The sequence below is a fragment of the Zootoca vivipara genome, chromosome 5 (assembly GCF_963506605.1).
Source record: "Zootoca vivipara chromosome 5, rZooViv1.1, whole genome shotgun sequence".
In the NCBI taxonomy this organism is placed as follows: domain Eukaryota; kingdom Metazoa; phylum Chordata; class Lepidosauria; order Squamata; family Lacertidae; genus Zootoca; species Zootoca vivipara.
In genome coordinates this window covers 67,209,028-67,224,944 of record NC_083280.1, presented here as the reverse complement: position 1 = coordinate 67,224,944, position 15,917 = coordinate 67,209,028, and the positions used below count along the sequence as shown (strand labels likewise).

Here is a 15,917-nt window from a genome sequence, read left to right as displayed (position 1 = left end):
ATATGCTTTTGTATCTATGTGTGAATAAAATGTATTACTTATAAATGCAGGGTTTACTAATACACACACGCTAGCTTAAGATACTTAAAATACATTTGGTAAAGAAGATGCAAGCGAGTCATATGAAAAAATAAATCTGTATTAAGTGCACACCGCACCAATTATATACTATTGAATGCGGCTCAAGGACAAACGGAAGGAATCAAGCATAATAATTCATACCAAGCTCACTTTGAAACTTTCCTTGCATAATTATTACTAAATTTATGTGTGACTACTCTTCAGCTGAAAGCTTTTAGTTTAACACATTGTAATTTGAACTATTTAGAGTGCAAACAGCATGTTCTCGTGTTTTTAACCAGGAAAAGTCAATGAATCAAAAAGAACAAGTTTTGCATTTAAGTTTCAGAGCTGGGGTTCAGAGAGTGCTTTTTAGAAGTGAGTCCAGCTGCAATGTAGAAACAAGGTGACTTTTGACCAAGATGACTAGAGTCATGTTCTAGCCCTATTGTATAAAATGTCAGAAAATGCTTCGGATAGTGTTTAAATGCTTAAGTTTAGAATTGCATATGTGTTGGACGGTGCATAAAAGTAATTGGCAGATGTAACAAATGCTGTGCCATACTGTTCTAGTTACAGGTAGGTAGCCATGTTGGTCTGACGTAGTCGAAACAAAATAAAAAAATTCCTTCCAGCAGCACCTTAAAGACCAACTAAGTTTTTATTTTGGTATGAGCTTTCGTGTGCATGCACTGAAGAAGAGTGCATGCACACGAAAGCTCATACCAAAATAAAAACTTAGTTGGTCTTTAAGGTGCTGCTGGAAGGAATTTTTTTTATTTTGTGCCATACTGGTTTAATGAATCACAGAAATATAGACGGTGATTGGTTCTCATTGCAACACAGAGGTTTGTTTTTGGCATACTGGTTTAATGAGCAGCAGAAATGATAAATGATGATGTAAAGCTTTTTGCTGTCTTTTATTGGTTTATAGTTTAAAAAGCAGGAGGCTGACTATTAGTTTTAGAAGCCTGAGTTACATGAAATTATGTTCTTCCAGAAAACTGTTGATATATTTACTTATTGAAGAATGATGTATATCTGCTTAGAAAACCTCTGTTCAAGTTGTTGATAGCTTCATGAATGTGAAGAATTGTCAGATTAAATTGAAGGATAACTCTGAAGCGGCATATTTGATTTCATGCACTTGCAAGCAAAGTTTAATGATATTGACCAGGGATTCCCAGACTAAGGCCCGGGGGCCGGATGTGGCCCAATCGTCTTCTAAATCCGGCCCACGGACGGCCCGGGAATCAGCATGTTTTTTACATGAGTAGAATGTGTCCTTTGATTTGAAATGCATCTCTGGGTTATTTGTGGGGCATAGGAATTTGTTCATTCCCACCCAAAAAAATATAGTCCAGCCCCCCACAAGGTTTGAGGGACAGTGGACTGGCCCCCTGCTGAAAAAGTTTGCTGACCCCTGGAAAAGATTATTGGTACATCCAGCACTATCTGGGATTATTGCCACAATGGTTAACTAGATTTTGCATGCTGGAAGGTCTGTGATTACAGCTACTGTATGCAGATTCTGTAATAATTCCTGGTATACAATAAAGTACCTTCTGTAGACTGATTTTATAGGATTAAATAAAGTAGCACTTTATTTTTGTTTTTACTTCCTTCTGCTTTACTTACCCATGTTTTAATTGCTATATTTTAATGTCTCTTTTGATAAATTGTAGTAAGCAAGCAAATAGCATGCCCCTTCAGCTTCAGCACAATCCAGTACAGTACTTAGGAAACGGTGATATCTCTGTCTAGCTGCACCTCACTAGCCAAGAAGGCTTCATAGTCCTTGCTGATGCTGGTTTTGGCCAGAACAACTCTAAACAGCTCATAAGAAGCTGTGTAAGGACGAATGTGCAAATGCATCAGTGTAGGGGAAGACTTGTCATGTTATAGTGGTGTAAAGTTTTGGAAGCTCTGAAGCAGACTCCAAATGGTGCTGCTGTGTTTGTTTGTGGTTGGATCCTAGTGTTCCCACAAATATTCCTACTCCTGATCCTTTATGTACTGGAGAGTGCTCTTTCCTAAGATCCAGTGGTTATGTTGTTCCTGACCACTAATGCTCATGGTTGTTTTATCACAATCAATCAGGTGGATGACACAACAAATAGTGGGAAGGCATTCCTGCCCCCTAAAAAAGGGCTTGAATATCTTGGTTATTTCGAGGAAATAGGATCACAAGTTTGCTGTAATGTATACCAGTGTCAAACAGGAATGACTCCTGAAAGAGTTATGCTAATGTCAAATGTGCAAGTATATAAGGAAGTCCATGATAGCTCTTTTTCACTCCTTAAACCCACACATTCTCTTCTAATGTATAAGACCAGCAGCCTGGCGGCCTTGAGAAACTGAAAAGGTTGATTGAGCAGCTGCTAATTTTTAAGAAGCGAAGATTTTGAGGGCTATTTCGTAGTTTATATTGAGTTAGTAAAAAACAAACAAACTGCATTGTATCTCAACATTGCTTCTGGGAGAAACAAACTGAAAACACAGTTCTGCTGTGTTTCCTAAATCATATAAGTCTAAAAAACTTTTTTTGCAGTGATATACATTTAACAAACATGCTGTTGTAAGTTACAACTAACTGCTTTGAATGCATATAACCTAAAGAGAGTTTGAAATTTTTCATTAAACAAATTGGGTTGGATCTACACTGAGGCCGTATCCTATGCATTCTTCATTTTTGCATGAAAACAGTGGGATTTACTTCTGAGTAAAGCATGCACTGGGTTGTGCCGTGAGTTAGCTGAACTTAAGTCCCATCTGGAGTTTTGCCTGAATTCAAGCCCTATTAATTCCAAAGGAAGTGAAATATTGGAAAGGGCAAATTAAGGAGGAGGGAGGTGTAAGTACAAGAAAGATGGAAGCTAGGAGGAACACGGATTTTCAAAAAGGAGAGGGCTAAGTTAACTCATAAAGAGCAAAACTGGAGATGAAAATTGCTTTTTTTGGATTCAGGTTATTGTGAGATTGCAGTGGTGTTACTCCCCAGTGGAGGGAAATGAACAAGGGAATAGATGTGTTTATCTTCACTGGCATTTCATATTATGTGATGGCATCTTAAAAGTGGGTTGTAGGGGTGGTTTTTTATTGAACTAATAAAAACACTGTTGTAAGGCTGCATTAGCAGTGAGATTACTTCATCTAAACGTGCAAGTATATTGGAAGGTGCAAGTATATTCTCGGTAGATGTCTTCACTGAGATTCTTATCATTGTTCTATGTTTTTATAATCTATTACTGTCAAAAGAGTGACACATATATGTTAGAAGGCTCAAGCCTAGTAAGTATGATTCACCCAAACTGAAACGTTTTAAACTCTCATTAATTTCTGTATGCACTCAACTCTCCCTTTGATATGAATGGGATTTTGAAGTGGTCCATTTCAGCTGCACACATTTCAGCTCCATGTTTTTTAGTTTTTTAGTTTTTACGTTTCACGAGGAGAGCTGAATTATTTAATGTTTGAAATAATCAAAATACAGCTAGAAAACAGTGGGACTAAGAGAATTTGGCAAAAAGCAAAACAAATGATGGCAATGCTATATGAAGGAGCAGCAAAAACGTGTGTGTGTGTAAATATTATTTTGAGATTTTAATTGACAATCACATTCCTTGCTACATATTTTCCTGAAAAATGATTGTGGATGTTTGGTTATTTCATGGATTAAAAAATGTACATAGCACCTATATAGTATGCAGTGAGTCTTGCATTTTCCCTCCTTGGGCTCTAAAAGGTAAATGTTATTTTAAGCTCAGTGTAAATTCCTATTGGACCAGTTGGCTGCTATCATTTCCTTTCTAGGACCTTTTGATAAGCACATTTCTCTTTGTTTATAATATAGTTATTATATATATATTTATATATAATATGTAAAATGAGTAGTTTTATGAATAATCTTCTACATGCTCTTATGTAGCTGTACCAACAAAATTAAATGTTAGACCATGTTCTCAGATACGTGTGAGAACCGACCGACCCAAACTTGCTTTAACAGTTCAATAAAAACTGTAGCAGTTGTGCTTTTGTTATCAGTTTGGGAGAGGAAAAAGCACATCAGAAATTAAATATGGAAAAGGGTAACATTCATTCTTGTCATGAATACTGCTCAAAAAGAAAGACAACCTATATAGCACTGCTTTGACATTAACTCCAAGACCAATAGCTTTGTGGTCCTCATTGGTTTAATACGTTGGCCCGCTTTAAGAGGCCCAACACACTCCTTTTGGGAGTACCCCAGATCCTACACTGTAGATTCTACAGTACTTAACATTTCAGAACAGAATTAGCAATACAATGATATTGCAGCTAGAATTATGTGCATCTTATTCTATCAACTTTCAAATTACGGCTGGAGCAAGTTCATTACAGTGATAGAAAACACATTTAATTACTGATGAAAAAGGCTTGCTTCAGGACCACCATGTCAACTGCTATGTTAAGTTCAAACAGAAAACATGTGAAGAGCACTATTGTCATCTAAGCGAGAAGTCCTAATGCCACTGTAGTTACTTTAGCAGCATCAATCAAGGCATCATGGTGACCCCGAGCACTAATCCTTCCCAATTCCTTCAGGTCTGCTGGCAGCCATGTCTCAGGAAGCTGTCTTCAGCAAGGCAGAAGCAGGTAAGAGAAATACATTAAAAGTCTATGTCCCATCCTGAGTTGTCATCAGGTGGTGGTTCCTCGTTGTCCTCAGGGAAGCTATCAAAATTGCTTGTGTCTGTTGGAGATGCAACCTGTCCAGTGGGGGGAGAAACAGACTGTTTGTACTGTTGATGATGATTATTTATGCCAAAGCTGTTGTCTGGAATCAGGGGTGTACCCAGGATCAAAACTGGGGGGGGGCAAGATAGGGAGGGAAGGAAGGAAGGAAGAAAGAGGGGGGAAGGAAGGGTGGAGCTCCTGTCCGCCCCCCCCCAGCTCAGGCTGCTCCTCCCCCCTCCCGCCGCGGAGGGGGCGAAAACAGCCCGATTTCTATAACCCACAGCAACTTTTCCCCTTCAGTTTTTGGAGGGAAAAGGTGCGGGTTATGGTCCGTAAAATACGGTAATATTTTTTTTTTGCTTCAAGGGGGGGCAGCTGCCCCCTGTCCCTTGCTGGGGTACGCCCATGTCTGGAATCATTAGACAGTTTTCTGATTTCAAAACTATAATTCATGCTTGCCAATGAGAATTCCAAAGAACAGCTTTGAAAAGAACAATAATTCAGATACTACAGTTTCCATTTACAGTACTGCCATGAGATGTTTTGTTTGTTTAAATTTTGTGAACAAGCATATCATGGGTTTTGCCTTTCTGGTTATATAGTTTGCGATCTGACTAATGGAAATGTTTTTTACTGGCTGTTGATGGTCACTTGGGAAATTGAGAAATTTATCTGCAGCAATGGGATCTGTGATAAATGCTTGGAACAGGGCACTGGGGGGCTGGCGGCGTGGGCACATTTTTTATGATGCCCTGCCAGCGCGTCATGAGCTGTTGTGTCCCTTCACGGTGCCTTGTAGCTGGAGGGTGCCATGAGAAGGACACAAGAGTTCATAGTGCCTGCAAGCCTGGTGCTATTTTGCACCCTGCCCTGTTACATCCTTCTCAGCTGCCCTCAAACTGGAGGGTGGCTTGAGAAAAATGCAACAGGCATGCACCTTGCCAGTCCTGCACCACTTTTGTAAGTCTTGCAAAGTGGTGCTGGGTTTGCATAGGTGACATGAGTGAGCCCCTCGAAGCAGGACTGGCCTTCCCACTGTGCAGCCAGCACAGCATGGCCCTGTTTAGCTCCACTGGGGCGCCTGCAATGAACACTCTGTCACTGTCTTGGAATATTTTGCATGAGAAGCAGCAGTTCAGGAGCATTCAGCAGCTTGGAAAAGGCCTAAAATGACTGTCAGGGTACAAAATGAGACTTTGTAAAAAAGCAAATCCCTTTTCAGCTATGAAACTTACTGGGTGACCTTGGGCCACTCACCATCTCTCAGCCTAGCCTACCTCACAGGTTTGTTCTGAGAAGTGGAGAGGGGGAGAACCATGGCCAACACCTTGAGCTCCTTTGAGGAAAGGTGGGGCACAAATGTAGTAATAATCATCATACAAATTATAGAATCTTGAAAAGAATTGATTTGTTTATTGAATTATATACAAATGGCTGTTGCAGTGGAAAAACAAGAACCAGTACAATTGGCCAGAATAAACACAACCTTAGTAGAACAGACGTAATTAGAAACGGTTGGGCCCAAATAGCAATGGTTATGCGTAGGGCACCACAGATAAAAAAAATATATGTTCGTATTCTAAAACATGAAAGGCAGTGATACAGTAAACCAAACTATGGCTCAATGAATGCTGCAGCCAAGGTTTGTTCTTAATTACAGCTTAAAATTAGTGAGGAGCCTGCTAAACCACAAATCCCAGTTTGGACAACTTGGGAAACCAAGCCTTGATTTAGCCCAGCTTAGCAGTAAAAAAGGAGGACAGTGGCTGTTAGCTCCTCTCCAGGAGACCGCACATTTGTGTTAAAAACTAGTTATAAAGCTTACAAATTCATAAAGCTATTTATGCATCCTTTATATTTCTCATAATTCCTTTTTCTATGGGGGGGGGAAGCCCCTGACCACAGCAGAAGTTGGTAGTGAAGGAAATGTTATTTTATCCATATACAGTGGTACCTCTACTTACGAATAACTCTACTTACGAACAGAGCTCCGTCCGCCATCTTGGATGCGGTTTAGATAGGATTTTTTTTCTACTTACGAATTTTTAAATAGGGTTGCTTCTACTTATGAATGTTTTCTCCCAATGCATTCCTATGGGATTCGACTTACAAATGTGCGTTCGGAACACATTAAATTTGTAAGTAGAGGTATCACTGTAAGTATATTTTGAAAAGAAGCAACAGTTGACAGTGTTAAATTTGGAAACATGGAGAGAGGGAAAGAGAGTTTTAGTTAGCTGAAGGCAAAGCATCTTGGGGTGATGGAAGAGTTCTCTCTCTCTCGGGATCCATACAGCATAATGGAATTTCTAGGTATCAAGACTGTCTGTCTCCACTTAGGTTCTGCTTGGATATTTGGAAATAAAGCAAATAGTACAAAGACACCTTAAGTCTCCAGTGCTCGCTCATCCAAAGGAAACTAAACTCGGACGCGCTGCCCCTGGAACTTCTGACTGCTTGGGGAAGTGGGGAGAAGGTAACAGTCGGTACCTAAAGATAGAGGGGAACCCACTATTTTCAGAAAACTAAACTTCATGACTCCTAAATAAATTTCAAGGTTTTGTACATTTAAAAGTGATAAATTCATTCATAATTTGCTGCTTTAATTTGTAATTTACTATTTGTTTTAGGGATTTTCAAAATTGATGGATTGTTTTTTGGTACCGTATTTTTCGCTCCATAGGATGCACCTTATTTCTAGCGGAGGAAAACCAGAAAAAATATTTTTCTGGTTTTCCTCCTCTACAAGGCGGGGGGGGGGGCGCTGGAGGGGGAGGCGGCAGAGGGACCAGTCCGGTGAGGGGGGCGGGGGAGGAAGGGGCAGCCCAGTAGCGATGCTGTCGGGCTTCCCCTCCCCCCTGCTTTCGCCGGTGTCGGAGGAGGCAGGGGAAGCCTGGTAGCAATACTAGCGGGCTTCTCCTGCCTCCCCCACCCCTGTCGACACCGGCGAAAGGGGAGGAGAAAGGGGAAGCCCCGTAGCGATGCTTCATGGAGCAGGGAAGAAGCAGCTGCCACCCGCCCCTCCATCCCTGCTCTGTGTCAAACATCTCCCCCCACCCCGCCGCTCTTAAAAGCGGCGGTGGGCAGTGGAGGAGATGCTTCACGGAGAGGCATTGGGAGAGGTGCACTGTCCTAATGCCTGCTCTTGGCAGAGGTGGGCGACGGCGCAAGAGATCGGAAGAGACACAGAGCAGTGCAGTGCCTCTCTCCACCATGGCTCCGATCCCTGCTTTTGCAAGCAGCAAAGGCGGGCAGAGGTGGACAGGCGGGCGGAGAGGCAGCCAAAAGGAGCCATTTTGGGCGCTCTTTCATCCGCCTGCCCCCCCCCACCAGAGATCGGAGCCTGCAGTCGGGAGAGGCACTGGCATCCCTCTGCTCGGACTGCAGCCGAGGGATCCCACTGCCGGATCCATGGCATTTGCCCCATAGGACGCACAGACATTTCCCCTCACTCTTGAGGAGGAAAAAAGTGCATCCTACGGAGCGAAAAATACGGTATATCACATGAGTTGCAGATGGGGAAGTGGGTGCTTCAGTTTTCGCAGTGACTTCTTAAAACCAGAAAAGTGAAATATTAAAGCATAGTTCACTGTATGAATCAAAATAAAAAATTCACTTTCATTCGAACATTGGCAAAAGCAATTTGGTTAAGTCATGAAGCTCATGCTTTCAGGATATACATTGCTTAGCTATATAATATGGGGAAAGGGTTGCTGAGGATCTTTGAATATTCTAAAATAAAATATATCAAATTAGATTGTATCCAAAGAAAAACCCTAAAACAACCAGATCTTTCACCATTCCTCCTTTTGGAAAGGCCCATGGGCTTAAAAGGTGAATGTTTGCAAGTATATGGTGACCACGGAGAGCTTTCATCCCTTGCTGCCACAGTACCGAAACCTGGAGGTACATCCATGTAGTTGGGAGCTCTGGTACAGAAACAGCTGTGCTTCTGTTCAGTCACTTATAATAAGCTACTGTTTGGAGGAATCTTTTGTATCACTGGTGGAGGGGAAGTTATTACCACAAAGAGGAGGTACCAAAAAGCAAAGTATTTTGCACTACTGTACTTTGGGGGGGGGGGGAGGCGGGAGTGTGCAATTAGCTTTGACTCTGCTTAGTCCCTGGTTTATCATTTAGACTCGCATGGAGTTAGCACAGCAGTTGTGAGTGGTAGACATATGCCTGACAGCAAAAGCACAGCCTTTAGCACTGGTATAGAATCACAAGAACTTGGCAATTGGGAAGGAAATAAAGGGCATGTTGGAGAGACAGGAGAAAGGAGTGAAGGCGAAGCACAAGAGACCTAAAGCAAACTGGCTAGGAAAGAAGAACAAGCAGCTTTAGTACAATAAAAAGAAAACAAAATGTCTTTGGACATCTCAGCACTCCGTCTCTACATACATATGTGCACAAGCTCTGATGCATCAATGTCAGGGAAAACTCTTAATGCATGGCCCTGACAACAGCGTCAAGCTCCAGTATAGCTGGAGGCCCACAGAGCTTTCAACCAAAGCTGCTATTGTAGCATTGAGTGCCTAAAAAAAAAAAAAAACCCTTCATTCTCTGTTCCAATCTAGCATGTATGAACAAATAACAGAATAAATGGTATACTCACACTTGGTATTATAGGAGGTGTCAATGTACCTTTTCTTAAACCTTCCCAGTTAAAGCCTTCAAACCACCTAAAAACAGGAAAATGATAATATAACACAAGGAACAGGATTTGCTGCCCCCCCCCAAGTCTCCTGAGGGCTGGTGGAACTGTCTACAACTGTACGGGATGTGGCATAGAGGGTGGCAGTTGGTAGGGGGAGTGGTGAAAACGGGGTGCCTTGCTATGCACTACCCACAACCACTTCTGCTAGTGAAAAGTCACACTGCATCTAGCACTATAGGGACAAGAATGGCATTTCTCTATACATGGTATATCTCAAACAAAATGGGACTTTGTGCTATATACAGAAAGCATGATGTTTGGCACCTCATTATGATATGTTATCTTGAGTGGGAACTATTCCTGCATTGGTATTTGTTAAAAAAATATAAAAAAATTATGGTCTTTGAAGATATTCTCAATTAAAAACCACCAATATATTAACCAACGTTCCATGCATTTGCTTCAATGCAAATAGCCCACAGAGCCAATGGCACCCAGTTTTAGGAGCTATAAAGCTCAAGTACATTGAATTCCCATCAGTGGGAATGGGGACTGCACTAAGAAATATTGGTTGCACCCCAAAAGCCGGTTTAAATTCAACATAGATGCCTCATAATAGGCATCCAATGAACTTGTCTTAAGCTTCAAACGAAAAGAAAGCCTAAACACTGTGTATATACTTCTCCTGTTGCCCTTGCTTCTGTCAGAATTTTCTCCCTCTGTTTAGTACTGGGGCAGGGACTGTTGCTTCTTATACCATCTGGAAAATGTCCTGTGAACTGATGGTAATAACTTTTCAGCATCTGAAACATACGTACTTGTGCTTTTGAATATCCTTGACACCGTTTTTTAAGTTCCCTAGTCTTTCTGATGGGTTGTCCCTGTAAGAAAAAGAAGAATACACCCCAGTACACAACAGAGTGGAATGAAAAAGCTGGGAGGTAATTTCATTCTTTACTGTCCTTTATTTATTTAAACATTCTCTATCCCACTGTTGTTCTCAATAGCATGCAGGGGAGCTAACAATCAAAACAGTGGACTGTCAACTCCAAGTATGACTCTAAGGCTGTAATCTCAACCATGTCTATTTTACACCAAGGCCTTTGGCAGCTGAGATGTGTTTTCAAGACCCACCCTATTATTGTGAATGTAGTATGCTTTATAACTGCCTTTAATTCAGAACATTAGGTTGTTGTAATCCACCCTGGGACCTGCTGGTGAAGGGCAGGTAAAATAATTGATAGCAACAACAACAACAACAACAACATCCTCATCATCTATTCAGAAGCACATCAGGGCCAACCCAAATACAAAAACATGCACAAAAATTCTATAGAATACAACCAACATCAAAATAGCAAGAACTTGTGGTGCTAATTCACATTCCCTTCTTGACAAAACTACTAATGCAATCTACAAAGTGTTTACCTGCATAGTTTTTTAGTTAGGTTAGCAGCATTTTTGGCAATCTTCTTTGGAAATTCAATCATGTCAATCCCCCTTAGTATGATGTTATAAGTTTTCATGGGGTCTGGGCCTGAGAATGGTGGACTAAAGAAAAGAAAAACCCAAAGTTAAAAATCTGTTTTAATATGTCTTCAAATGTTGTAAGATGAGGCAATAAAAATGTTACAGGTAGGTAGCCGTGTTGGTATGACAGTCGAAACAAAATAAAAAAATAAAAAAATCCTTCCAGCAGCACCTTAGAGACCAACTAAGTTTGTCATGAGCTTTCGTGTGTATCTGAAGAAGTGTACATGCACACGAAAGCTCATACCAATGACAAACTTAGTTGGTCTCTAAGGTGCTGCTGCAATAAAAAATGTGTTAAACTCCTGAAAGAGCTTTCATTATTTCTCTCCAGTGGATGCCACAATAATGTTTTGATTAACTAAGGGAAGCTGTAGCAGTTACGTTCAATCTGATTTTAGTGCTGTTGGTAGATTCTGTACCATCTATGGTAGCTTTCCCCATTGTGGTGCCCTCCAGTTGTTTTAGACTACTACTCAATGCCCGGGGTTTATGGAAGCTGTAGTCCAAAACATCTGGAGGGCATCAGGTTGGGAAAGAATGATGTGTAGGCCCTTAAAACCAGCAATGTCCATGTTACCAGCAGCAAATACATATTAAGTCCTGCAACTTTAAACACAGGGAAATACACATTTTAATACGATATGCCTATTTATTTAAACTATGACAGAATGCAGAATTTTGTGTGTGTAAGGGAATACTGCTCTTGTCATCATTCCTTCCAAGTTCTAAATGTACAAACTGATGAACCTATTTCTATAAATCTGGCAAATAACTCTATGCCCTTTTACAAGAGCAGGAACTACCATAATGCTTTATTCATATAATCTTGTGTGATATATATTTCACTTGAAAATATTGCTTTTTCTCAACATGAGAATACTTTTCTAGTTCTACATGGATTTATTAAACCAATATAGGCATCATGTTGGGAAAATCTGAGAATTATGTGGTCTGAAGAAGTGCATCATTCTAGGAACAGTCAAAGGTACTTTAAAATGCATATATTCAACCCTGATTTTATCACACAACAATTCTGAAAACTGCAGGGGAGAGATAGAAAAGGGGTTGGTTCAGAATCCCTATGTGCTTAAAGTTCATGGATACAAAAAGGAAAGGACAGGTGTCTTAATGACTCCCCAACTAAGTAAAATATTGTCTTCCACAGCAATGTTTTCTTTAACTTTTTACATTCCACTAGCACAACAATTTAGCTGAATAATGGCCTTTGGTGTTCTTAAAAAAACATGCCACTAACCATGGCCAAAACATATTTTGGATGACAGTATTTTTCCAGCATGTTTTGTGAATTGTAGCTTGCTAATGCTAAAATAATGAGGACCTAGACCATAGCATCATGAAATTATTTTGTTCTGCATGAGTTAAAACTGAATAACTTTTTGTGACTATTCTTTTATTTCTAGACACCAAATGATGATTTGCCTGCTTACCAAATTACATAGTACAGTATTCTGAAGATGCAATAACTGGAAATTATACAAGGTGTGCTATTGTCATTAGAAATGGTTTCAGTACCACTTCTTAGCATTCAAAGTGCTTTACAGGAATCCATTGTCCTTTTAAAGCAGGCATCCCCAAACTCAGCCCTCCAGCTGTTTGGGGACTACAACTCCCATCATTCCTAGCTAACAGGACCAGTGGTCAGGGATGATGGGAGTTGTAGTCCCCAAAACAGCTGGAGGGCTGAGTTTGGGGATACCTGTTTTAAAGGCTAAGCTGTGGTGCTCCAGATGTGGTTGGACTCCAATTCCCATAATCCCTAACCATGCTTCTGGAAGGCGACAGGTTAGCCACCCACTGTTAAATGATTCCTGACAGATGCTTATACTGCCTCTCTTAGAAGTGTAAAAACAGACCCGTTTTACATTTGTTTGCTGTCCAAAAAACAAAACAAAAAAACAACGGCTGCCAGAAGAACAAGGAATGGAACCAAGAGATTTAAATTTGTAACTGCACCTCAGTTGTTCAACCTTTCCCCCTCTAGAATGCTGTGAACCAGGGCAAAATAATAATGAACAGCCTCAACAATAAGTTTTTAGACCTTTTTGGGGGGCATAATCATTGCATATGCAAGCTCTGAACCTCTAGTGCTCCTAATCAAAGTGACAAAGGCAGAAATATTCTCTAATTTGCTGATCTATTTTTATCAGTAGTTCCAATTCAATGCCCATACCTGCCAGTCAAGAGTTCATACATTAAGATTCCCAGTGACCAGTAGTCTGCTGAAATGTCGTGACCTTTGTTCAGGATGATCTCTGGGGCTACATATTCTGGAGTTCCACAAAAAGTCCATGTTTTCTTTCCAAATCCTATTTTTTTTGCAAAGCCAAAATCGACCTGTGAAAGAAAGTTCACACACCCATCAAGAAAGAAAAAAATAAAGAGCAATTATGCAGACACAAAGGCTTGAGGAGATGCTCATGCTTTGCTTAGAACAAACCAGTTCAGAAAGAAATCTTTCATGGGAATATTCTCAGAGTGAAAATGCTGGTTGCCGTATAGAGCCGTCGCAGAAAGCAGAAGTACAGAAAGCTATGTAGGAACGTCTTTCAGACTTCAGATTTGTACAAAAACAAAATAAATGAGTTCATAACACTTGTTTAAGACTTCAGGTTTTACAAGTGGTCAATAATTACTTGATCTGCCCATCCGGTCAGCCATCATGATTGGCTGTTTTATGTAAGAACTAACCATATGCAGGCAACTCCCATTTTGCTCACATTCAAAAAGTGTGTGACCATGCACACATGGTCTGTTTCCGAATCAGGAAGAGGGTGGGGTGGGGGCGGGCTTATGCACACTCCACCAACATGCAGTGACCCAGAACGTAAACCCCCCCCCCACAAAACAGGGGTTGCCTGTAAATAATGTAGAGCAATGTGAAACAGGTTCAGCTGTCCCAAGTTTCAACGTTGTGGTAAAGTTACGAGAGAGTAGATTTTGTCTCAACATTAGAATAAGCTTCTTAATAGTAGGGAGCAATTCAGCAATGGCACTAATGGCGTAGATGGGTGGTGAGCGCTCTCTCACTGGAGGTCTTCAAGCAGAGGCTGAACAGCCATCTGTTAGGAACACTTTAGTTCTGGATTTCTTGCATCAAGCAAGGGTTGGATTAGATGGGCAAAGAGCCTCCTCCTTCAGCTCTCTGATTCTGTGTGGTTTGTACTTGAATACTTGATGGTTTCTAGCATAAAAGGAAAGGCACTCCTATCAGCCTTAACGATTGTCCCATCTGCAGCCATGATCTCTTTCAAGAACAGTATGTAATAAGACAGGCATGTCTGAGACCTAATTATTTTTTATTGATAAATATAGTGCACCACAGCACAAAAAAACCAGAGGATTGAAATAATGGACTATAACAGAAATAACACAGGTATGGTTTGAAAAAGAGCAGTTATAGATTCAGTGTTTCTTTGGATGAAATGTTGGGGAAGATGTCAAACTCTTTATTTAGTACTGGAATCGTGATATGAACAATAAATTTCTGAGCATAATGCCACAAAGGCTATTTAAAACCAACTGTGAACTTCAACTTCTGCTCGTCTAAGATTCAGAAATGGTGAGATTAATTTGTTTTCATTAGTACTTTTTATAAACTGATCTGTCCTGGAAGTACAGAGCTGAGTACTGCTGTTCAGCCAGAAGCACTATTTTATGGCTGTTATAAACCCATTAGAGAAGGCATTTTATTATAATGGTGGAGACGACAGACCCTTAACTACAATGCCGTAAGCATGTCAATGTAATATTTTATTGCTGTTTGGAAGAAAAACATCATGAGTACTCACCAGTTTGGCATAACCTCGGTGATCTAAAATGAGGTTTTCTGGCTTGAGGTCCCTATAAATGATTCCTTTGGAATGCAGATAGGCAAAAGCTTCTACCACACATGCAGTATAAAATCTGGTTGTAGAATCTTCAAATGAACCTCTGCAACCAGGGATACAGGGTGTGGGAAGTGAGAGGAGAGAGATTGAGAGATCAACAGTGCTTTACATTTATGCTTCACATGAACATATTTGTATTTAAAACGTTTCATACGCATTGTTTCTGTAACAAACACATCATCTTTTTGGTTTTTTTTTTTAAATCTCCATATTGCAGATAATGAAATACAGTAGCAACTTACCTAAGGCCACGCCACCACGGGCTCCTTTGGGAGGAAGGGCAGGATATAAATTGACATCATCATCTCATGACAAAAGTTAAAATTGAACTTGGGGTGCCCTGGTTCATAGCGCAATGTCTTAGCTATTACACAACACCAGCTCCAATGTACGAATAAGCAGAGAGGCAAAACATATCATTTTAAGGACTCTCTCCTCTGATACAAACTTAAACCAGTCAGCTTAGGTCATCTCCTGATGCCCAGTGCTATATCTGCCTACCATCTGACATACAGCGAGACAGGGCTCTCCCAGTGCTACTCATATGAAAGCGCTACAGGTGCTGGAGAGTTTGGATGTGAAAAGGAGCAAAGAGGCATCCCTTCCCTTCTATACCTGCTAGTTGAACAGATAATGGGTGCTGGGGCTTCTTGGGGATTTGGAAGATGAATCTGACCCTGTTAATGCCACGACAGATGCTGCAGTATAACCTGACTTGTAATTGGGCTCAGAATAAGCCTAGATATCCCCCAGTTTTGTTTGGCTGGAGGAGGGGGAAATAGATTTGGTTGCTGAGCCTGGTTACAAGTCGTACTAGAGAAGGCTTCACCAATCACTAATCTCTCACAAACCACCCTAATCTCTCATAAGCCACTTTGCCCATTTTTCTTCGAAACCTAAATCCTAGATGACAAATGCCCCCACCCCTTACCCTGTAAGGAAGGATCAAAATAGCAGGGACTGACCAATTAGAACCACAGAGCATGTCAGATTTGGGACGCAAAGAACCTAGAAGTTCCATCATTATGAAGGTAGGCATC

The 15,917-nt window shown here is 40.8% G+C and overlaps 1 protein-coding gene across 4 annotated transcripts in view; it reads right to left on the bottom strand.

The window, feature by feature from the left end:
- Window positions 1–782: 782 nt before the first annotated feature.
- Window positions 783–15,917, bottom strand: part of PRKG1 (protein kinase cGMP-dependent 1) — a 583,016-nt gene continuing 567,881 nt past the window's right edge. Inside the window, exons 10-15 of one of the 4 annotated variants that reach the window (XM_060274880.1) lie at window positions 14,779–14,920; window positions 13,161–13,324; window positions 10,865–10,987; window positions 10,255–10,317; window positions 9,395–9,461; window positions 783–4,808 (exon numbers count right to left, since the gene is read on the bottom strand). In XM_060274880.1, coding sequence (XP_060130863.1) covers window positions 4,710–4,808; window positions 9,395–9,461; window positions 10,255–10,317; window positions 10,865–10,987; window positions 13,161–13,324; window positions 14,779–14,920 — 658 coding nt within the window. In that variant the 3' untranslated portion in view covers window positions 783–4,709. The remainder of the gene's footprint in view (window positions 4,809–9,394; window positions 9,462–10,254; window positions 10,318–10,864; window positions 10,988–13,160; window positions 13,325–14,778; window positions 14,921–15,917) is intronic. The other 3 variants (XM_035137531.2, XM_035137530.2, XM_060274879.1) reach the window with 3 other exon arrangements.